At 39.7% G+C, this 24572-nt stretch overlaps 1 protein-coding gene across 1 annotated transcript in view; it reads left to right on the top strand.

Moving 5' to 3' along the window:
- mrpl1 (mitochondrial ribosomal protein L1) overlaps window positions 1–24306 on the top strand; it is a 43837-nt gene extending 19531 nt beyond the window's left edge. The window contains exons 5-9 of the mRNA NM_001016126.2: window positions 1839–1910; window positions 6944–7055; window positions 8229–8329; window positions 22549–22630; window positions 23376–24306. Coding sequence (NP_001016126.1) covers window positions 1839–1910; window positions 6944–7055; window positions 8229–8329; window positions 22549–22630; window positions 23376–23515 — 507 coding nt within the window. The 3' untranslated portion in view covers window positions 23516–24306. The remainder of the gene's footprint in view (window positions 1–1838; window positions 1911–6943; window positions 7056–8228; window positions 8330–22548; window positions 22631–23375) is intronic.
- The last annotated feature ends 266 nt before the right edge of the window (window positions 24307–24572 follow it).

Raw genomic sequence — 24572 nt, 5'->3', positions numbered from 1 at the left:
GACAAACCCCTCCACCCTTTTTAATCTCTCTGTCCCTCCTAAAAAGTGTATACCCATTTAAATTCACAGCCCAGTCGCATTTATCATCCCACCAGGTCTCAGTGATACCTATTAAATCATAATTTTCAATACATGCAATAGCTTGCAGCTCCCCTAATTTACCCGACAAGCTACGCGCATTAGCCAGCATGCAGCGGAGATTATTACTTCTCCCTCTGATGTTTACATTAGCTAAGGGAGAATTAGAGCTAAGGCAATTATGAGACTGCTTTCCTTGTAACGGAAGCTCCTTATCTGATAAACTATATGCCCCCCTCACTCCTCCCCCACAACCCTTTGCTAGTCCCCCTACCCCGTCTACACTAATTTTCCCATGGAATTCTAGCTCACCCACCCCCCCCTTGTCTAGTTTAAACACTCCTCCAACCTCTTAACCATTCTCTCCCCTAGCACAGCAGACCCCCTTCCATTGAGGTGCAATCCGTCAGGGCTGTATAGATTGTACCCCAAGGAAAAGTCAGCCCAGTGCTCTAGGAACCCAAACCCTTCCTTCCTACACCAAGACTTTAGCCACGCATTTAGCTCCCTAAGCTCCCGCTGTCTCCCTAAACTTGCACGCGGCACCGGCAAAATTTCCGAAAAAATGACATTGGAGGACCTTTGCCTAATCTTAGAGCCTAGATCCCTGAACTCACTCTTTAAAGTCCCCCACCTACCGTTCATTTTGTCGTTAGTACCGATATGTACCAAGACAGCCGGGTCTTGCCCAGCCCCTCCCAATAATGTGTCAACCCGATCAACCACATGCCGAACCCTGGCACCAGGAAGACAGCAAACTGTCCGGTTGAAGCGATCCGCTTGACAGATTACCCTGTCCACTTTCCTAATGATCGAATCCCCTATAACCACCATCTGTTTAGGCCTAGCTCTGCTCTCCTCCCCACCACTACTAGTGAAACTGGTCTCCCGGCTGTTAGAGAGATCAGCCTCACCTAGAACCGCCAATCCAGAGTTCACACTCCCATCTTCTTCACACAATCTGGCAAATCTGTTGGGATGCGCAAACCCTGGAGCAGCCTCCCTTTTCCTTTTCCCCACACTAGATTTTCTAACTGTCACCCAGCTTACTGCCCTATCATCCTTTTGCTGCTCCCCTCCCCCCCTACTATCTGACCCCACTAGTTCTTGTTCAGTTAACAAGAGACCCCTCTCAAGATTGTTGATTGAACGCAGTGTTGCGACGTGTTCCTCTAGGACTCTAACGCGAGCCTCTAAAGTGGCAATTCGCTCACATCCACAACAGAGGTATGCACTTTGGAACTGTTGTTCCACAACTGCATACATGTGGCAGGCTGTGCACTGTGTCAGACCTTCAATGTTGCTACCACTCATTCTCCCAGTTACAAGAACAGTTAAACAAAAATAGGTGTAAGGACTTGTAGTAAATACCTTGTTTTACCTTATTTTTAACTCCCTTAGTGTTTAACTCCTGAGTTTATAACTCCACTTACAGAGTCCCACTTAAAGAGCAATCACTTACAGAGCACCTACCACCAGGTTGTATGAATAAGGTTTAATATAGGGTTCCCTTGTGCCAGTTAACACTGGGTAGGGATGAGTCCTTTGTGTATGGTACTCTAACAGTTTTAGCAGTTCAATACCTGAGCATACTAGTTTTCTACAAACATGTTAAAAAAATGCCAAATACAACCCTAAGGTATTTAACATTTGCTTCACTGCCCTGTATTAACTGGGTTTTGGTTTCTGCTTCATGTGCCCAAGCAATGTATCTGAATTTGTCTGTGTATAAAATTTTTGTTACCCTATTGATTTTCCAGAATCCAGATGATGCTCAGATTGCTAAAGACAATGGGGCTGCTTTTGTCGGTGGAAGTGAATTTATTCAACAGGTATGCTGCACTTCTTACCTGTCCTCACAATTAATGTGAACTGTCTGACTGGTGGATTTATAAAGTATGATTACCGTATGTGTAAGGGTGTCCGCCGTCTGCAAGGGCTCGATCAGCGCACTTGCGCACGAAAGAACAAAAGTTCGGCGACGTGGGTCTGCGTGCAAGTGACGCAATTCAGTGTGTGTCTTGCCGCAAGTGCGTGTTTTGGCGCCATCCTGTTAGTTTAAATAGTCGCCTAGAATTCACCATCTTTGCTTGGTTATCAAGGTTACTCTTATCCTGATCCTGTTCTTTGTTTTTGAACCTTGCCTGACCTTCGCTTCTGAACCTGTTCTGCCTGCCTTGACCTGGACCTGTCTGACTATTCTCTCGCCTGGTCCCGTTGTACCTCGTTTGGCTCTCCACTTCCATGCTTCCTGTTCCCATCCTCCGGTAGTGTGGGATGTTTGTGGGCTTGCTTACATCGACTTGTCTTCCTGGCCGTGACACGTATGGTGAATGTTGATACATGTTCCCAGAATTAGTATATAAATTAAATATATACTGAATCCAGTATTCACATGAACTTAGTGAACCCAAACTAGTTTGATCTGTAGTCTTCACACCCTAGTTATCCTGTGACTTCTTCTGCCTCAATTCTTCCTTCTTCAACCCAAGTACTAAATCTTTCCTTTAAACTGGAACATTTTGACCACAGATCATGCACACCTATACAAAACCCACTTGTCAACCTCCCATTTTTACTCTCTTAATATTTTTATTTAAAGCTCAGTGGCCAGCAATATGACCAGATCACCTTCTCTCTTTGAGCACTAGTTGCTTGCTTACTTATGGCCTGACTTCCATATTTGATTGTCATGGGTCACATTCCATTGAAAGCTGTGATAAGCATTCATATTTCCATTAGCACCCAAAAACCCATTGGTGTATATTTTTCAATTGGTGAATGCAGCACTAGGGTTTTTGTGTATGCTTCTTATGGGCATGATTTGAAAGCAAAATATGAAGTATAGGAACGCAGCTGGTGTCTTAGATGTGGTGCACAGTCCAAAGGGGAAAAAGCACCCATCCACTACAGTTGATGCAATTAAGGACCAGGACACAAGGACATGCTGATGTGGGGAAATCCCCTGTGTTTATTATGGGTATAATTGGTTCACCGTCTCACTGCAAAAGATTTTGGGTGACGACTGAGCCGAATCGCTGCAGGAATATACTTTACTGTGCTTTCAATATTAGAGAAGGGGATGGCATTTTCAGAATATTTGTTATCTGCAGCAGTGCATTTTTTTATGGAGGGCAATTCTTACCATTCGTCATTGTTCTTAAAGTGTGTATTTTTGTAACATTCTTGGACATTTGGATATTTAATCTTAATACTGGGAGATTCAAATAATATAACTAAACAATTTAAACTGAAGAAAACTAACGAGGAGGAGACACCACCCAACTGGGACATATGGACACTATTCAAATCACCAATAACACAGCAGGTCCCCTAAGAGGAATAACTGTTAGCCTGAATAGATGTAAAATGTCATACATGTTTTCTTTTTCAACTCTTTTCTATTGTGCTGAACAAAATTGAAAAGATGTGATGTTTCATAAATGAAGAATATATTAAAAAAAAAAACTGAAGAAAAGACTTTTCAAAATCTTCTGTAAAATGTAATTCTACAAAAATGCAATTTCTGGAGAGGAATAAATCAGGACACCCCCACATTTAGTCCGACTTAAAATGGCTCAAATCACACACAGGTGTATCGCATCTGTACTCGGTTTTGAAGGAGGTTTGCCCTATTTAAACCTCAGACATTTAGGTTGGTGTACTTCTGACTGTTAAGGTGAGAGTGAACACCATGGTGAGATCATAAGAGCTGTCTGAGGCCTTCAGAAAGAAGATTGTAACAGATTAGAAGTCTGGTAAGGGATTTAAAAGGATCTCAAAAGAATTTGAAATCAGCCATTCCACCGCCTGGAAAATAGTCTACAAGTGGAGGACTTTCATGCCCAGGTCTGGCCATCCAAGCACGTTCACCTCGAGAGCAGACCACAAGATGCTATAAGAAGTCTCCAAAAACCCTAAAATGTCATCACGGAACCTACAGCAGGCTCTTGCTACTGTTGATGTGAAAGTGCATGCCTCTACAAGAAAAAGACTGCACAACTTTAACTTGGATGGTTGGTGTGCAAGGAAGAAACCTTTGCTTTCTAATAGAAACATCAAGGCCAGACTGAGATTTTCCAGAGAGAATGTAGACAAACACCATGACTTCTGGAATAAAGTTCTTTGAACAGATGAGTCTAAGGGCTCTGGCACATGGGGAGATTAGTCGCCCGCGACTAATCTCCCCGGATTGCCATCCCACCAGTGAAAACGTAAGTTGCCGGTGGGATGGCACACGCTGCCATCCCACCGGCGACTTACATTTTCGCCGGTGGGATGGTAGTTCGGGGAGATTATTCGCCCGTGACAAGGGAGATTTGTCACGGGCGATTAATCTCCCCGTGTGCCAGAGCCCTAAAATTACATTATTTGGACACCAGAACAGAAGACATGTTTGGCGTAATCAAATACAGCATTCTAGGAAAAGAACCTCATACCAACTGTGAATCATGGAGGTGGAAGTGTCATGGTTTGGGGTTGTTTTGCTGCAGGAGGACCTGGCCAGCTCACTATCATAGAATCCACCATGAATTCTACTGTGTATCAGACGGTGCTTGATGAACATGTGAGACCACCTGTAAGAAAATGAAAGTTGAAGCGGATTCAGGTCTGGGCTCTGGCTGGGCCATTCCAAAACTTTAATCTTCTTCCGGTGAAGCCATTCCGTTGTTGATTTGGATGTATGCTTTGGGTCGTTGTCATGCTGAAAGATGAAGTTCCTCCTCATGTTCAGCTTTCTAGCAGAAGCCTGAAGGTTTTGTGCCAATATTGACTGGTATTTGGAACTGTTCATAATTCCCTCTATCTTAACTAAGGCCCCAGTTCCAGCTGAAGAAAAACAGCCCCAAAGCATGATGCTGCCGCCACCATGCTTCACTGTGGGTATGGTGTTCTTTTGGTGATGTGCAGTATTGTTTTTGCGCCAAACATATTTTTTTGAATTATGGCAAAAAAGTTCAACCTTGGTTTCATCAGACCATAACACCTTTTCCCACATGCTTTTGGGAGACTTTCAGATGTGTTTTTGCAAAATGTAGCCTGGCTTGGATGTTTTTCTTCGTAAGAAAAGGCTTTCATCTTGCCACTCTACCCCATAGCCCAGACATATGAATAATACGGGAGATTGTTGTCACATGTACCACACAGCCAGTACTTGCCAGATATTTCTGCAGCTCCTTTAATGTTGCTGTAGGCCTCTTGGTAGCCTCCCTGACCAGTTTTCTTCTTGTCTTTTCATCAATTTTGGAGGGACGTCCAGTTCTTGGTAATGTCACTGTTGTGCCATATTTTCTCCACTTGATGATGACTGTCTTCACTGTGTTCCATGGTATATCTAATGCCTTGGAAATTCTTTTGTACCCTTCTCCTGACTGATATCTTTTAACAATGAGATCCCTCTGATGCTTTGGAAGCTCTCTGTGGACCATGGCTTCTGCTGTGAGATGCGACTAAAAAAATGTCAGGAAAGACCAACTAGAGCAGCTGAACTTTATTTGGGGTTAATCAGAGCCACTTTAAATGATGGCAGGTGTATGCTGACTCCTATTTAACATGATTTTGAATGTGATTGCTTAATTCTGAACGCAGCTACATCCCCAGTTAGAAGAGGGTGTGCACACTTATGCAACCACATTATTTTCGTTTTTTTTGTTTTTCTTCCCTCCACCTAAAAGATTTCAGTTTGTTTTTCAATTGAGTGGTACAGGTATCGGACCCCTTATCCGGAAACCCATTATCCAGAAAGCTCCGAATTACGGAATGCCCGTCTCCCATAGACTCCATTTTAATCAAATAATTCAGAATTTTAAAACTGATTTCCTTTTTCTATGTAGAAATAAAACAGAACCTTGTAATTGATCCCAACTAAGATATAATTAATCCTTATTGGATGCAAAACAATCCTATTGGGTTTAATTAATGTTTTATTGATTTTTTAGTAGACTTAAGGTATTGCGATCCAAATTACGGAAAGACCCCTTATCCGGAATACCCTTGGTCCCGAGCATTCTGGATAATGGGTCCTATACCTGTACAGTTTATAGGTCACATTAAAGGTGGAAAAAGTTCTGAAATTATTTATCTTTGTCTCATTTTTGTACAGCACAGGAACATCACATTTTACCAGGGGTGTGTAGACTTTTAATATCCACTGTATCAGAATAGCACTCAATAGTAAGAAATCCAAGTCTGACTTTGGACTACCCCAGTTACATGGGGGTAGGAGAAACAATACCTGAAAGCAGTTCTAATGTGTAGCACTGGCTTCTTCTGAAAGCTCAGAATCAGGCACAATGCATAGACATGGCTGCCTACACACAAATATTGTTGTAATAAGCACAATGCAGGAAAGAATCTCATTTCACCACTTTTTTATTTCTGATTTTGCTTAGCAAATTTTTTAGCGTTTGCTTGCCTAAAAACATGTAAGCTGAATTAGTATTTTTCATTTATTGGCCTAGTCTTCAAATTTCATTATCATTGGATTTTTTGTAATGTAACAGTTCACCTTATAATTACTTAATTACTTTTAGAATGGCATAGACAATATATTTCCCTAATGTGCCCACCTTGAGGTGGCCAAACAATTGGATCACAATTGGGCTATTAAGCTGCAGAGTTGACCAGAAAATAAAGGCAAATATTGATCAGGCAGATTTTAACATCCCGTTGGAACAAGAACCTTGTTGGCATGTTGATACAATCATTTGGCCACTTAAAAGTGGGCTAACCGGGGGGGGAAGATCTTCTCATTTGGCAACCTTGCCAAACGAGCAGATCTTTAAATGTATGGGCAACTTTAGACTGTCCTCTTGTTACAAAGTTCATGACTGTCAAGACTTATGTAAGGCTATTGATTTTTCAGATTCTGGATGATGAAATTCAAGCAGATTTTTATATTGCAACTCCGGAAATTGTCCCTAAGTTGACACCATTAAAAAATAAGCTAAGGAAGAAATTTCCAAAGAGCAAACGAGGTAAAACAACAGAAATGTGTCTGATAGGCTTTAAATATTTCTTCCTGTTGGTGTGTTTAATGTACAGCAAATATACACAGCTATCACTCGTGTAACATGACCTATAAACGTACCAACTGCCAATGTACTAAAACTGCAGCCTCATGCCTCTTACGCAGTTATGGAACACCTAGGTGACTTCTAATATTCTGTATTATTAAGGGGAATTTGTGATATATTAATACACAATAATACAATCTAATGCAAATATAGAAGTCCTATTTCTAGCTTTTTATATTAGTAATCCATACAGGAAAAATATTATCCATACCTTATTTAAAAGAATTTTGCAATCCTATAACAATTTACTAAAGGATAATATAAAAACAAATCAAATATTTGCAGTTTTTGTTTTTTTACAATGTCCACAAATAAACCACATCTAAAAGCTAGATCTTTATTATTTTCACTTGAAATGTCCTATTGGGGATACTTATGTTATCTTAGCAGTAGCGCTCTAGATGTTCAGCTACCACTGTCAGCTTCTTCCCGCCCCCGTTTACAGCTTTTCGGGGCATGTTGGCAGTGCAGAGATTTGATGGGGGGCAATGTGCCCCATTCTTCTTTAAACCAGGCACCTCAGACCTTCTTTTCTTTGCATCCTGTATATTTAAAGGATCAAATACACTCCAGAAGAGTGCTGAATTTCCCAAATATTGATTGCACTGGCCATTTAGCTGTAATTTATTGCCATTGCTTCTTTACAAATTTTGAAACTGAAACTAAAGTCGCATTCTACTTCCTGATTACTATAAGGACAATGAAAACAAATCAGCAGTCCACTAGGAAGCCCTCTATTTAAATAAACCCTCCTTTCTGCAAATAAAGATTTATTTCATTGTACTTGTAGGAATCATTAAGTAGAATGTGTCTTTAGTTTAAGTTTAATATTTGCCTTCCGTTTTTAAGTGGAAGAAATAACAAGAAGCTAATTTAAAAATTACTCATATCCTAATTTAAGAAGTAGGCAGAAAGCATGTTCCTTACAAGCTCTAATCATTGAATTAATGTTGAAAACGGGGACATACTGCTGTTTTAAGAGTTTTTTTTATCAGTAAGTTTTTCTCAACCTAAGCATTGAACTTGCCACACCCCACACTTCATGTGTTCTTTTATATGTACCTTGTTGAATAGGTTCCGTGGGCCGTGACATTCCAAAGATGCTTCAGCTGTTCAAAACAGGCCATGAGTATTTAGTAGAAAAGGAATGTTTGGTGAAGACCAAAATAGCCACGGTAAGTTCAGAAAAATTTTGTTTCACTGTGCCTTTCCTAATGGAAGTTAATATGCCCACATGTGATATGTGGCAGCTGTTTCCTATGTGTCTTGCCAAATAGTTGTAATGCTCGGATATGCAGTGGATTCTTAGACATCTACTGATAAGAGGATTTTGTTTGTAATAAAGAAATAGGTTTAAAAAACATTTCCATGAAAATTAATTTGTCAGTTGTTTAAAAGTACAGGGAAAAATAACAGCTGGTTAAAAGCCTGACATTGCCACCTTGCTTAAATATGCGGAGTGATGCATTAAAGGCAGGGCTTGAACTAGGGGTAGGAAACAGAGGCAGTTTACAAGGGGGGGGGTGCAGTTCCAAGGGAGAGAACACCAGACCTACAAGTATTGCAAGTATTGTCTCAAGCACAAATACTATTTGTACGGAACATTCTGTGAGATAATTTGTTTGGAGAGCCATCATGCCACAGTAGTATAGCTGTACAGCTACAAAATGCAGTTGGTCTGTGTGAAAGGAAATGTACAGTGGAACGCATCAGATCTGAAATGGCTATTTAATCCCCAGAGCAAGATACATGCAAAAAGACTTCTTACATATCACAGGTACTGCAGCCCTTTGCATGGAGGGATCAATCCACATAACTGTATGTCAGCAGCCTGCAGAGTATTGTGAGGAGGTTGAGTGCAAGTGGAAGGTAAATAAGCAGTTAATGTTAACTGAGGTAGTATTATTAGTTGCTCAAAGTTGCTTCTTTGCCATGTAACCATTATTTTATGAGCATGTTACTCTGGGATTTTACAGCCCATAAATGATCCTGAGCTATATAGGAGAATTCTTGCTCTGTGCAAGTCTTCCAGCAAATACAACTGTAAGGCTTATATCACACACAGTATTCAGCCTGTAGAAAAACACACAATATAGCCCCAGCTACATCCTGTCATATAAATGTAAGTCATTTGACACCACTTATGATGTACATTTTGGGACTAAAACAACAACTGTCCTTAAGGCTAATGCCACACGGGCGTATTATCGGCAAGCCCCGCTACTGTAAATTTAGCCTACCTTGTGCCTGCACCTGAATGAATGGAATACACTCGGGTGCAGGCACATGTAGCCGATAACCGCCAAAAAATGCGAGACTTGATATTTTCAGAGGATATCTGCTACATGTGCCTGCACCCAAGCATTTACGATTGGCAATCCGAAAGTCACAAAATTATTGTATCCCAACAATTGTAAATGGCGCAAAACTCTTCCTGACTTTGAACCTTCAGTGCATGATTTTGGAAGCCTCCCAAAGGACTTAGGCATTAGCCTAAAGGAGCAGGCGCAGGGGTCACAATTTTTTTCTGCTGGCTGAAAATACATCCACTAGCATTTTTGTGCAGTTTGACTGATTTACGCACAGTTATTTTGGCAATGTCTGGGTATTATCAGGATTTTTGATGCCTGTGCTTTAAAAAGGGTAACAAAACACGTGTCATTGCTTCCATAATCAGCTGTGTTCTGTTAGAACTAATAGCTTTTTTCAAAATTCTGGAGTAGTCTTAAATTATTTTTTTATAGAATACTTCCAGCTTCTAGGAACTGCACAGGGCATAGAGGGAAGTATGTTAGAGCAGAGTAATTATTATTATAAAATGAACTGTTTGTTTTATGCTCATGTCTGTGCTTTATAGCATTTGAAGTTCAGATATTTTGCTGCACATATTATAATGCCATTTTTTAGTTTAGTTAATCAGCTTGTTAGTTGTTTTGCTCATATTTCTGGACTTTGATAGGCCCGAGCACAACAAGCATATAAACACTTCCTGGCAGTGCAGTTTGTTCATGTCTGAGCCTGTCACAGTAACATTAGCCCCATTCTTTTTCTAGCCATTCAGAACATTCTTCTTTAAAACACTAGTCTCAAACAGTTAATTAAGACTCTGGTTGTATTGTCTGTAAAATAACTGGACATTCCACAATCTTACATTATTGGATCATACTGTATATCTTGACATTCCTTTTCTACTAACTTTTAGGGGCACATTTACTAACCCACGAACGGGCCGAATGCGTCCGATTGCGTTTTTTTGTAATGATCGGTATTTTGCGATTTTTTTCGGAAAATTGTCGCGACTTTTTCGTTACTAATACGATTTGTGCGAAAAAACGCGAGTTTTTCGTAGCCATTCCGAAAGTTGCGCAAAATGTGGCGATTTTTCGTAGCGTTAAAACTTGCGCAAAAAGTTGCGATTTTTTCGTAGCGTTAAAACTTGCGCGAAACGTCGCACCTTTTAAGTTTTAACGCTACGAAAAAATCGCCAGATTTTGCGCAACTTTTGGAATGGCTACGAAAAACTTGCGTTTTTTCGTGCAAATCGTATTGGTAACGAAAAAGTCGCGACAATTTCTGAAAAGTCATAAAGACGCCGAAAAAATCGCAAAAAATACGAAAAAGTCGCAAAATGTTCATTTTCAAATCGGAATTTTTCCAATTCGGTTCAGATTCGTGTCTTAGTAAATGTGCCCCTTAGGGTATGGTTTTAGGGGATGTTTTGAAGAACTACCACAATGCAGCTTTTAGCCATAGATTGCTTACTGTTAAATATGAAGGGCATTGCTTGCTGGCTGACCCATACTGATTATTATTCTCATATATTAATCTAGATCAAGTAGCAGCCAAAACCTTTAAACTATGACAAGTTTTAGCATTTACCAGATCTATTTTCTGGTTGTTTACTTGCAAAGACAACAACTTATGTCACTTTTGGTAATTTGGGGCTCTATTCTTACTTATGCAAAGTTATGCACACGGTAGATTTGGACTGTGCTCTATTTCTGCAACAAACCTCCCAAAATGCCTTCACTTCCCTTTGGATCACCACAAGTAAAACACAAATCTCCCTGTGTGCAAGTACCCTTATTTTCATATTGTACGTGGTATTAAAATTGTACAGGAGTAATAAGCCCTTGTTTTGTTTTATACAGAAGCAGAGCAAGTTGTTGTTTTGACTTTATTGTGCAACTGATGTAGCAGCTGCTCTAGTGATCAAATAGACTAGCTCATTTGGCTTCATGTGTGTCTTCTGTCAGACTTACTTTCAGTTGCTTGAAGTCTTTCCTATTACTGTGCTGAGGAATATGATTAAGCTTAACAGTAGCTACTGTCAAATATTTCCTTGCAAAACACTAGAGAGCTCCAAACCACAGTTTCACTTAAGAGCAATTGTGTTTAAAATTTGCAAAAATTGTTCATCTACTTCCATAACACAGCAGTGACACAATCTGACAAATAATGTGGCTTTTTCTTATTTGTACTATTATTTGAATGCAGTACAACTGCTTTTATCTATCTATAATATATGCAGAATTTTATACCCCATAATATTGTTACTAGACTAGATCCACTTGTTTGGATCTGATCATCAACAGGCCATTGTGCTCCTCGCTGTAAAAAGACTTTAAATGGCTTACTAAGGTCCTGATTCAAGAATTGAAACTTTGCTTCTATGAATAACTGGTCTGTGGTATAAGGAGCAAAATCAGAATATATCCTTATTGTGTTTTATATAGTACAATTTTTATTCATTGAATGCTCAGCTTAAACAGCACATTCTTAGTCCAGGTTAATCACTTTGACTCCAGCCCTAAAAATGTTCTTTGGACCCCAATAAAGACATTTTATATTTAGTGGCACTGTTAATCATTCAAATAGTGACAACATGTAAATAAAACAACTGTAAATTTCTGCTTGCAGTGACTTTATAGTATGGCATGTTGTAGTTAGAAATATTCATCTTTATTTTGGGCATCGTGGCCAAATAATATGCCCAAAAGAGTGGGATAGCTTGCCTACTGCAAGATATTTGGAGGAAAATAGGTCGTTTAAAATAGTGCAAAACTGGTTTTAATATATAGAAGTTACAACTTAGTAACATAGTAAGTTGGGTTGAAAAAAAGGCATACGTCCATCACGTTCAACCATAATGCCTATATATAACCGGCCTAACTTCTAGTTTATCCAGAGGAAGGCAAAAAACCCCATCTGCAGCCTCTCTAATTTGCCGCAGAGAGGAAAAAATTCCTTCCTGACTCCAAGATGGCAATCGGACTAGTCCCTGGATCAACTTGTACTAAGAGCTATCTCCCATACCCCTGTATTCCCTCACTTGCTAAGAATCCATCCAGCCCCTTCTTAAAGCTATATAATGTATCAGCCAGCACGACTGATTCAGGGAGGGAATTCCACAACTTCACAGCTCTCACAGTAAAAAATCCTTTCCGAATATTTAAACGGAACCTCCCTTCTTCTAAACGGAGTGGGTGCCCTTGTGTCCGTTGGAAGGACCTACTGGTAAATAAAACATTAGAAAGGTTATTATATGATCCCCTTATATATTTATACATAGTTATCATGTCACCTCTTAAGCGCCTCTTCTCCAGTGTAAACAGACCCAACTTGGCCAGTCTTTCTTCATAACTTAGACTTTCCATACCCTTTACCAACTTAGTTGCCCTTCTCTGGACCCTCTCTAACTCAATCATGTCCCGTTTAAGCACTGGAGACCAAAACTGAACAGCATATTCTAGATGGGGCCTTACCAGCGCTCTGTAAAGGGGAAGAATAACACCCTCCTCCCGTGAATCTATACCCCTTTTAATACAGCTCAAAACCTTGTTTGCCCTTGCAGCTGCTGCCTGGCATTGCTTGCTACAGCCAAGTTTATTATCTACAAGGACTCCAAGGTCCTTCTCCATTATGGATTTGCCTAGTGCGGTATAAGTGGCTTGCATATTTTTACATCCCAGGTGCATGACCTTACATTTATCCACATTAAATCTCATCTGCCACTTAGCCGCCCAGTTTGGCAGTTGGTCAAGATCCCGCTGCAAGGATGCCACATCCTGGATAGAATTGACTGGTCTGCAGAGTTTTGTGTCATCTGCAAACACTGATACATTGCTTATAATACCCTCCCCCAAGTCATTTATGAACAAGTTAAACAAAAGTGGACCCAGTACAGAACCCTGAGGGACCCCACTGAGAACTTTATTCCAAGTAGAGAATGTACCATTAACAACCACCCTCTGTACCTGATCCTGTAGCCAGTTTTCTATCCATGTGCAAACAACATCACTAAGACCAATAGACCTTAGTTTAGAAAGCAGTCATTTGTGGGGAACGGTATCAAATGCTTTGGCAAAATCCAAATAGATTATATCTACTGCATCCCCACTGTCCAGCTTCTTACTTACCTCATCATAAAAAGCAATTAAATTGGTCTGACATGACCTGTCCTTCATAAATCGATGCTGATTACTGCTCATAATGGCATTCTCCAGTACATAATTTTGTATGTGATCCCTTAACAAGCCTTCAAATAACTTGCCCACCACGGATGTCAAACTTACAGGCCTATAATTGCCAGGCTGAGATCTTACTCCCTTTTTAAATATATGAATGACATTCGCCTTCTTCCAATCCCTAGGTACCATACCTGATGAAAGCGAGTCTGAGAATATCAGAAACAAGAGCCACTGTAATTCTGCCCCTAGCTCTCCCTAGGGTGTATCCCATCTGGCCCAGGTGCCTTGTTTACATTTATCTTGTGTAACCCTTTAAGCACCATATCCTGTGTCAACCACTGTGTAGTTGGAGCTGAGGCAACAGTGCAGCTATTGGGTGGGACTTGGCCCTCTGGCTTCTCTACTGTATACACAGAAGAAAAGAACTGGTTAAGCACATCTGCCTTTTCTGTATCCGCTGTAACCATATTGTTACTATAACTCAATGGGGCCACACCCTCAGCCTGCATCTTTTTACTATTAATATACTTAAAAAACTTTTTTGGGTTAGTCTTGACCTCTGCCGCAATGCGCTCCTCATTTTCTATCTGTGCCTTCCAGATTGCTGTTTTACAACACTTGTTTTAGTGGTTATATTCATACTACTACTGTCCCCTCTGACATATTTCTTATATATAAATTGTGAATGCTGCAGAACCTAATGTAAAGGTTGATGGAATTTGTGTCTATTTTAATATTGCAGTTTTGGTTTCATTCATTAAGGGGCTGTGGGGATAATTCAGACCCTTTTGCCATCAATTATATTGAATATCAACTGTCTTCTGCTCTGTTGTGGCTGCCAAAGCTGCTAGTTTTGTATGGCTCAGATTGCCCGCCCCTTTAATCTGGCCTGAATTGATTATTCATTTGAGCATGAGACACCTGCCTTTATTTGTCCTTTAGAAATTAATTAATTTAATTTTCCTTATGCATTAATACCGTAGCAGGAAACATCTATTTTTCTAATTTTTGATGTACCATTCACATATTTGTTCTGCAGTGCTGATTGTATTTTTAAGTATGTCTGTTACACTGAATGCCCACTTGAATGCATTTTATCCTTTTATCAAACCTAATGAGTGGATTCAAATAAACACTTGTTTGTATAACAAACAAATGCTATTTTTGTACACTAATTGATTGCAGTCCTAATTTCCTCAGGCCTAGCTGTTTACTTGGCTGTGTTGTTTATCCTCAAAGTGAGGTGACTTGTGTTAACTATACATTTAAATAATTTGCTTTATTTTAGGAGGAGTAATTTTTTTTAATTCAGTGAATTTGGAATTGCACTCAAGTTCCACGTCTTTTTCTATGTGAAACCTACCTAACTTCTAGTTGATTCAGAGAAAAGCACTAAACCACAGTTATTTATTCTAGGAATTCTATCATTTATGTTTTATTGTACAGGTATAGGACCCATTATCTTGAATGCTCGGGACCAAGGGTATTCCGGATAAGTGGTCTTTCCGTAATTTGGATCTCCATACCTTAAGTATACTAAAGAATCAATAAAACATTAATTAAACCCAATAGGATTGTTTTGCATTCAGTAAGGATTATTTATATCTTAGTTGGGATCAACAACAAGGTACTGTTTTATTACTACAGAGAAAAAAATAAATCAGTTTTAAATTTCTGAATTATTTGATTTAAATGGAGTCTATGGGAGATGGGCATTCCGTAATTTGGAGCTTTCTGGATAATGGGTTTCTGGATAAGGGATCCCATATCTGTACTAGTTAAAGGGATACTGTCATGATTGTAATGGTATACTTTTCTAAAATGACACTGTTTACATAGAAAATAATTCACTCTGCCAGTGCTACACACTAGAACTGCTTTCAGGTAACCTATTGTTTCCCCTACTCCCATGTAACTGGAGGAGTGGCAAGCCAGACTTGGATTTCTTACTATCAAGTCTAATAAGTACTGGGAGCTGCTATCTTGCTACTTTCCCATTTCAAAATTAAATATAAAAAAAATTGGTTTGTGTTTTTGAAAAATGGATTTCAGTGCAGGGTTCTGCTGGAGAAGCTCTATTAACATATTTGCCTATTACAGTATTCCTTTAAGTAGGTTTCAGTTATGCTGTATCAGTTTTAATAACTAGCAAAAAAAGTTCCCTCAGTGCTTTACACACTTCTGCAGTTAATAGAAGGTGTGGGATTTGAAAAATCAGTATTAAATTTACTGATAATTGAAAATGTGTAATGAATGCATAATATTGGAAGGTTACATGGAATTATATTTGCCTACATTGTGTAGAATATTAGATTTAAGGTTACAACCCATTGAAATGAGAGAATAAAATGAAAACATGTTTAAAGTAATACTGACAGCCACTTAAAAATGTTTTTTTACACCTGCTGTTGTGTTTTAATTTGTATCAGCTTTAATTCCTTATAAACTAAATCTGCAAAGTTTCTTCTCTTCATAATTATGGTAGCACGGAGCACAGCCATCTTTGTTCCCCTCTTCCGGGTTTTAATTTAAATGCCCAGTGAATAAATATGCCCAATCACAAACCTGCAATGCCCCTTCTGCTTTCAGCCAGTGTGTGACAAATTCAGCTCCGTTGTCTATGTGTAATGGGGAGGGAGAGCCTTTAGAAGCAGGCAGGCACGGGAAAGCTTAAGCTGGCCTGCAATTAAAATTCTTCATGCGAAGAGCAGAGAGGGGGGAACCCCTTTGAAGTAGCCAGGTAATGGAAAAATCAAGCCTGCCTGCTATCTACTGTAGTTCACAATGCGATGCGATGGAGGAGTGAGGGAGGGGGCAAGCTGAATCCTCCCAGTTTATGACGTAGTCCTTTTGACAGATTGAGAAGCTACAGTCGGGTTGCCAGACAGTCTGGTTCAGGATCTTCAGTAGGATTTATGTAGAGAAACAAGACTTTTAGGAAAAAACAGTCAACATGACCTATAGGTAGGTTTGGAAGTAAGTTCATATTTTTATAAGAAAATTTTTTGGTGTCAGTATCACTTTAAGAAAAGCACTGTATTGACAGCAGTGGTGCTTGGTGTCTGGATTAACATAAAATTCCCTTACAATTCACTTTGAATGTACAATGTCAAAATGAGACATCACATTTGCAACAGGTATAGGAATAGCCTACTGTGAAGTTAAGCTGATATGATCTTGAAATATGTTTATAAAAATCAATAATAGCAAAAATAAATAACATAGAAACAATGGTTGTGCCCTTTATTAGTCTGTGGGGACAGCCATGGCTATGCAACCAATATAGCTGTTACCATACATACATACATACATCAGTCCCTTCCCTAGTGGAGCTTACAGTCTAAGGCCTTGTCATAGACACTGCAAATGTAAAGCTAAAGTGACTCAGTCCGAATCCATGTTATCTAAAAACATTCACATTTATTCTTCCAAATTAAAAACAGTAGATATCGGTATAGTATACATGGTGGATAAAGTGCATACCCTTAACACCTAACACACTTCGTCCTCCTGGAGACTTCATTAGAGGTGAATTACCCCCTCCGAAACATGCTTCTATATACCCAGTATTTCACACAGGATGTCAATCCATGCATGATGTGGAAGAAATCCCCAGATTATCCATACCTGCCACTGGTTGATGAAAGTAAGCCACCAGTTGAGTCTGTGGAGTGTGGATAGAAAAAAGATTACTTAAGACCCAGCTCTGTAAGGCAGCAATGCTAACCATTGCACCGCTGTGTTTATTAAAACCTTATGCCTCAACCTACTGTATATTTACTGTAAAGATATACCTATATTCTCTTTATGCCCCTGTTAAACAGCCCCCACTACAGTTCATTACTGCTTTGACAATATCTTTCAGCAGTGTTGTCCAGTTGTTACCATACCGTATTTCCTACAATACATTTTAGGGTGGCCAGTTTAATTAACAGATCATATCATCCAAAGAGATCTGTGAGCCCTAAAACCCTTTTAGAGGGAGGGCCACATCTTCCCTGTGGGGGAAGAGCCCTATTTCAACCCTATGACACACAAAGCATATTCTCTGAAAGCATGTTTCAGTTTTTAGCTGCTAGTAACAGGTTAAATGAGTGCAATTGTACACTTATATACTGGCTATAAAATGTCAGAGGAAAATACGCCCATGTGACAGAGGCCTTACAGGATGTCCGTTTAGTAAAATTCTTAGATGCTTGGGGAACAGAACATTTTTCTGTTATCCTTTGAAAGACATAGGAATAGACCAGAGCTAAATGGCTGAAAATCAATCCCTTTTCCTGTTTTTTTTGTTTTCTATGTTCCTGGGGTTTTTTTTCGTTTTTTTTTTTATTATTATTGTGGACTTGATTGCACCACTGGTATGTGTTAATATCCAAAGTAAAGTTCCCAATGCCATGAGATATACCAACAAAATATTGCAAATAGTAAATTTCACAGTTTGAATTGCCAAAGATGACCCTGCATCGGCACTGCTATATTCATTAGTGGTGGGTGGGGAAAGACATGTATGTTGTACCCTAACGTGTATCACTTAAATATGCCAGTAAGGGGGCACTTGAAGGCACAGTTCACAACTGAGCCCTGTACTTACAGCCTTCCCTGTGACAGGCAATATGCACAGGGCTGTTTAGTGCCTGTAAAAGCTGTGGTTTGCATTTCATGCTGGATGTTTTATCTGGTACAACATGCAAAGTGCAGCACTGAACCTGCCACATACTGGAAGTGAACAAGCACTAAGGGCTCTGGCACAGGGGGAGATTAGTCGCCCGACTAATCTCCCCGAGTTGCCATCCCACCGGCGACAATGTAAGTCGCCGGTAGGATGGCACACGCGGCAGCGCGATTTCGGCAAATCGCTGAAAATGCCTCGCGAGGCAACTTCGGCGATTTGCCAAAATCGTCTGTGCAGCGTGTGCCATTCCACCGGCGACTAACATTGTTGCCGGTGGGATGGAAATTCGGGGAGATTAGTCGCCCGCGAACAGGGAGATTTGTTGCGGGCGACTAATCTCCCCGTGTGCCAGAGCCCTAAGGGAGAGACATGTTTCTGTAGCAGTAATAAGTTACACAGGTATGGGTTGGCAGTTTATCTCAAACACTTATCACCATGATCAAGTCCTTGATCATGTCCTTGACTTTATCTGTGGTGCCAGGTTTGCAGATAAGTAGGAATAAGAGTCGGCAGCAATTCAGACCTGGTGTGATTTCCCTACCCTTTTTTCATTACCTTGTGATTCTCTCCCTATCCTTTTTTATGCTGTGAACTAAAAGTAGCACCAAAACCATTGTCTCCATGTAATAATTAGCATTTATCCTATTCCATACTGTTATTTGTAGTGCTGTAATATCACTATGCTTAACTTGTCAATAGTCTAGAAATCTTGGCAAGAGTATTAAAGGACATGGAAAGGCAAAGTCACTTGGGGGTGCCAAAATGTTAGGCACCTCCAAGTGACTTTAATCGCCTACCTTTTACCCCGGGCTGGTGCCCCTGTTGGGAGAGAACAGCACCAGCCCGGGGTAACTGCCAGCGATTCCTCCTTCCTGTCTCGCCGCCCGTGCATGCGCAGTAGAGTGAAAAGCCGAACTTTAAGTTGGCTTTTCACTCTACTGCACATGTGCCTACCGCATAGTCGCAGCTAAACCAAGCAGGAAGGAGGAAGCGCATCGCCCCAGGTACCCCAGACTGGTGCTGTTTTCTCCTAACAGGGGCACCAGCCCGGGGTACAAGGTAAGCGATTGAAGTCACTTGGGGGTGCCTAACATTTTGGCACCCCCAAGTGACTTAGCCTTTCCTTGTCCTTTAAAAGACAGTTCACTGGGCAAATGTAACAGCTAGAATATAGATATCTCTGTTGTGGTCTTTTTATTAATGTTTCTTCAAAATACTCTGCTAAAGGCATTGCACTTAGTTCTCCTTTTTTCTATTTATGAATTATTCTTTGTGCCATATCCTTGGTTTCGACTAAGATTTGTTTGACAAATATCTGGTTACACTTTTATACAAATATGCCTGTGCAACTTTCTGAGCCATCAATATTGTCTTGGTTGTCAAGGGAGAAAAGGAATAGCTGGAAATTTAAATGTGAAGTGTCAAGCTATTTTTGTCTTTTTATAAGCAAACTGAATAATATCGTTTAAGCGTGCTTAGCAGAACAAAAAGAATGTAACAGGTCTTCAGAATGGAAATACTCTTACGAACAGGTGGTATTACAGAGAATGTTATTTTAAGCCTGGTTATAGTTTGCCATGGTCCACATATTTATATATCAGAAAATTTACATCAGAGATACATAATTGGTATATTCACTGTGTTTAGTCTAGTGTTAGATAAACAATAAAAGGTGAAGTGTGCATAATGCCACAAAATATTTTGTATGCTGTAGAGTACTGTATTTGGTCATTGTATTGTGGGTAATTTGCATTGGCCCAGTTCCAGAGCTGGGACTACACAGAAGGGTGCACAAGGCAAGACACTGGCCTAATTTGCCCCCAATCCCCCCTTCCCATTTTGCTTGGCCACTTTCCCCCTTGTTCAGTAACCTTCCTTCCCCTCCTGCAGCTCTCCCTCTCCGCTTGCTAACTCCTCCTTCTTCATCACCCTCAACATTTATTACTTCTGATCCTAATGCAATATGGCTAATGTTGGATGTTTCCCATTTTAACCAGTAATACATTTTTCAGTGCTTCCACGCAAAGCTTACAGCCTTGCTTACAGGCAAAAAGTATGTTCAGCACAAGCCCTATTCATTGAAATCATATTCAAAAGATATACTGCCCCTTTAAACCCCTTATGTTTTATATCAGTGATTCCCAACCAGTGGCTTGTGAGCAACATGTTGCTCACCAACCCCTTGGATGTTGCTCTCAGTGCCCCCTAACCAGGTGTTTATTTTATAATTTCTGAGTTGCTAGCAAGTTTTGGTTGAATAAAAACAAGATTTACTCAAATAAAGCAGTCTGTAAGCTGATGTGTGTGTGATGTGTGCATAGAGGCTACCTAATGGCCAATCTTAGCCCTTATTTAGCACCTCCATGAACTTCTGTGATGCTTGTGTTGCTCTCCGTCTTTTTACATTTGACTGTGTCTCACAATTAAAGGAACAGTAACACCAAAATATGAAAGTGTTTTAAAGTAATTAAAATGTAATGTACTGTTGCCCTGCACTGGTAAAACTGGTGTATTTGCTACAGAACGCTCCTATAGTCCATATAAATAAGCTGCTGTGTAGCCATGGGGGCAGCCATTCAAGCTGGAAAAAAGGAGAAAAGGCACAGGTTACATAGCAGATAACAAATAAACTCTGTAGAATACAATGGCATTTTATCTGTTATCTGCTAAGTAACCTGTGCCTTTTCTCATTCAAATGGCTGCCCCCATGGCTACACAGCAGCTTACTTATATAAACTATAGTAGTCTTTATAAGGCAAACACACCAGTTATACCAGTGCATCATATTGTAATTACTTTAATATGCTTTCATATTTTGATGTTACTGTTCCTTTAAGAAAGAAAGGGGACCCCTGTTTTATATCAAGATGATTGCCCTCGTTCTTTGGCTGAATTTTGGAGCTTTAGGGTGAAGACACATGGGGCGATTATTCGCCGCGAAATGTAATAAAGCCAGATGTTTTTCCCATAGAATATAATGGCCATTGCTGCGGCTAATCTCTCACGTATTTTCACTGCACAGATTAGTTGCGGCGACTAATTACGCCCCATGTCTTCACCCTTAGGAGTAAACCTAATTTGCTTTGAAGTTCAAAGACAAAATCTGCCATGGTGTATACATAGTCAGGCTGCACAACACAATTATCGCTTATTTATATAGTGCCCACAAATTACACCGCTTTTTACAGAAAATTTTGAATCCAGGCAGGCAACTGTTTGCAAGGTTTCTTCTTCCTGTGCATGCATGGGTTTCCCCAGGTACTCCACTTTTCTTTGCTCAAAAATCCTACAGGCTTCTAATAAAATTGGCCCTGCTGTGTGTAAATTTGATAAGGATCTTGGATGGTGACTTTTAGTTTGGGAAGGCTAATTAAACCTATGCGTGACAGATCCCACAGAATTATTTTTCTGGGTGAAGGCACATAAGAGCATTGATTCAAGCTTAGTGGTGGATTTTGGGCATGTGTGTGGCATCTTAACCTCAGTTCATACATTTTCTGTTTGATTTCACTGCCTCCAACATCTGTCTGCTATTTTGTAGTACCCTTTTCGAAGAACAGTTAATACTATCCCTGCCAGATGTACATAAAGCTTTTTGACAGCAAGTAGTAGGGGCAGTGCAGCACATTAACCACAGGAATACTTTTGTTTCAAAAATAGACAAACTGTGCCTTGCCGGGAGCCTTTGGTAAGGAACACTTTGTGCACAGTGTACTTGCATTTGTTTTATGCACCTTGCCTTATATTTCATAAAACTCTAATCTCAGAACCATTGGGCTGTCAGAGATAGTTTGTCAAAATGGTTTAAGGCCAAATACTTTGTAACCTTATTGCAAGTATTTATTAACATCCTTCCTCTAATATGAGGGCGTCATCTAGTGTGCAAAAAAAAAAAAAACAGCTTTCCTGGGAAAAGTAATAATCAACCATTCTATCTGTCTTAATCTTATACTTTAGCTCTAGCTCAGGGGTGGCCAAACTACAGCCCGCGGGCCTGTTGATCTTTTTAATCCGGCCTGCTGAGGATTGGTGTGTCTCGCTTTGTCCCAACTCCGCAAGTCTCATCAGGCGAGACTTGGCGTCAAGACTGCATGTAAGCACTGGCCCGGCCTGTCTGTCAAATTTTAAAAGTCAATGTGGCCCCTGAGCCTAAAAGTTTGCCCACCCCTGCTCTAGCTCCAAGCTGAAAATGTAAAACAGGTTATTTTGTATTCATTTGTGGTCATTTTTATTTTTCATTTTCTTTTAGCTGGACATGCCTAAAGAACATATAACTGCTAACCTAGATGCACTTATAAAGGATACCTGCACTTACAGGCCGCTGAGCTATGGTGAGAATGAAAGCAGGGATTTGTATGGTTATGCAGGGATTTTCTTTAACTGGTGCTAGGGTGATGCCTTTATCACCATTGGTTGTAAAGTAAACTTATGGTTAAGGTTCAGCAAAAGGATGTGTTATATCTTATTTATTTAAAGGAGAACAAAAGGTTTAATGACGGGCAAGCGGGTGCCAATTTATTTGGAATCTCTCATTGATAATAATTGCTTACCTCAGACCTGGGGCTGGAGCTTCTTCTCAGTGAAAAAAGCAAGAGTAGTGAAAAGAGCCAAGGGTGCTATTATATTGAGCGCCACACTGACATCTTTGCTGCAGCACTGGGCTTTGCACATAGGTAGTGCAGCAGTATTTGGGCTGTATTTGAGATGCTTACTACCAGGGTGTTAGGTAAGAAGTTATAATCACTGGCACTAAATTGGCACCCGCAGTGCCTAAACCTTTAATAACAGCTTTAATACAAATGCATGCAGTTTTTGCACTGCTTACTTGGATTTCTCTCCAAACATCAAAATAAATAAAGTTTCATGAAAATCTGCACTGTGTTACGTGAAAAGCTGAAAACTGCAGTTTTTGAAAGTGGGCCTCTGTTGTATTTGTGCTTTTAAGATTATTGAAAGAATTGATAATAGTTTTAATAGTAAAAAAAACTCAATTTTGTATTTATGTGTCAAAGCATAGTAGTTACTGGCTCTTTAAATGTTAATAATAATAATAATAATATCACATGTGCTTTTCAGGGCCCTTTGTGGAGAGAGTTATACTTACAAGTGCCACCAGCGAAGCTTTATTCATCCAGTTTCAGCAGTTTCTTCCACAAGAGACGGTGAAAGCTGCAAATGAAACTTCTGTTAATTCTGCGACTTCCGCTACTATGTAAAATTACTATACAGCAGGCCCTGTGACCACAAGAGTGAGGAGCACAGAGTCCTCCCAGGCCCTTCTGCAGCTTAAATGTGTTTATATATACGCAGCATGTGTTTATATATACGCAGAATTTTGACATGAGAACATTTAGTTGGGGTTATGTAAAAAAAGGTACATAAACAGTATCTGAACTTCCAGATATTAATCCATATTTTATTTGTACACAGACATACCTGCTTCCACAGACTAAAAGTAAACCATGGTATTCTGTGTGTTTGCCAGTTCCTCATTCCTCCCTTAAGTCACTGTAACTGTAGTTATGGATTCTAACACTTGAGGCCCCACTGATTTTAAGAGAATTAGTGCACTACTCTCTGTGGTAAACAGAGAGATGTTTAGACCCAGGGTTGCATTACACTGTCTTGGGAAATAACTTATTGGAATTATCACAGTTTTCTTCAATCTATGGAATCAGGTATGTTTTTTAAGTGTTTGTACATAAGCCCATCTAAATGAGCTTGCGTCAAAAAGAATAATGCAGGCCTTCATATGGTGATGTTTGTTCTGTAGATAAGAACCCTGGCCAGGATTGCCTCTTGAAATAAAAAAAAAATAAGCCCAACTGAATGAGCTCATGTCAAAAAAAATATTTTGTCTTTGATCTTTTGGAGTAAAAATTGTGTGTTTTTTTTTTGTTTTTTTTTTTTATATAATAAACTGCTTTTTGTTATGCGCCTGTGTTCTACCATAGGATAAAAGTTTGGGATTTTACTGTATACAAATAAAATTAATTCCAAAATCCCACAAGTCTTGTACATGTTGGGTTCTCAAGTGAATACACAAACAAATCATTAGGGTTGAGGAGACCATGAGAAACTAGGTATTTAAAGGAATAGTTCAGTGTAAAAATGAAACTAGGTAAAATAGATAGACTGCGCAAAATAAAAAATATTTGTAATATAGTTTCTTAGGCAAAAATGTAATCTATAAAGCCTGGAGTTGGCAGATGTCTAACACAGCGTTTTTCTGTTGCCTGGTGTGCCGTAGGCAGGGCCGCAATTTTTACTTTC

This window comes from Xenopus tropicalis, chromosome 1, assembly GCF_000004195.4.
Source record: "Xenopus tropicalis strain Nigerian chromosome 1, UCB_Xtro_10.0, whole genome shotgun sequence".
In the NCBI taxonomy this organism is placed as follows: domain Eukaryota; kingdom Metazoa; phylum Chordata; class Amphibia; order Anura; family Pipidae; genus Xenopus; species Xenopus tropicalis.
This window is presented reverse-complemented; position numbering and strand designations above follow the sequence as displayed.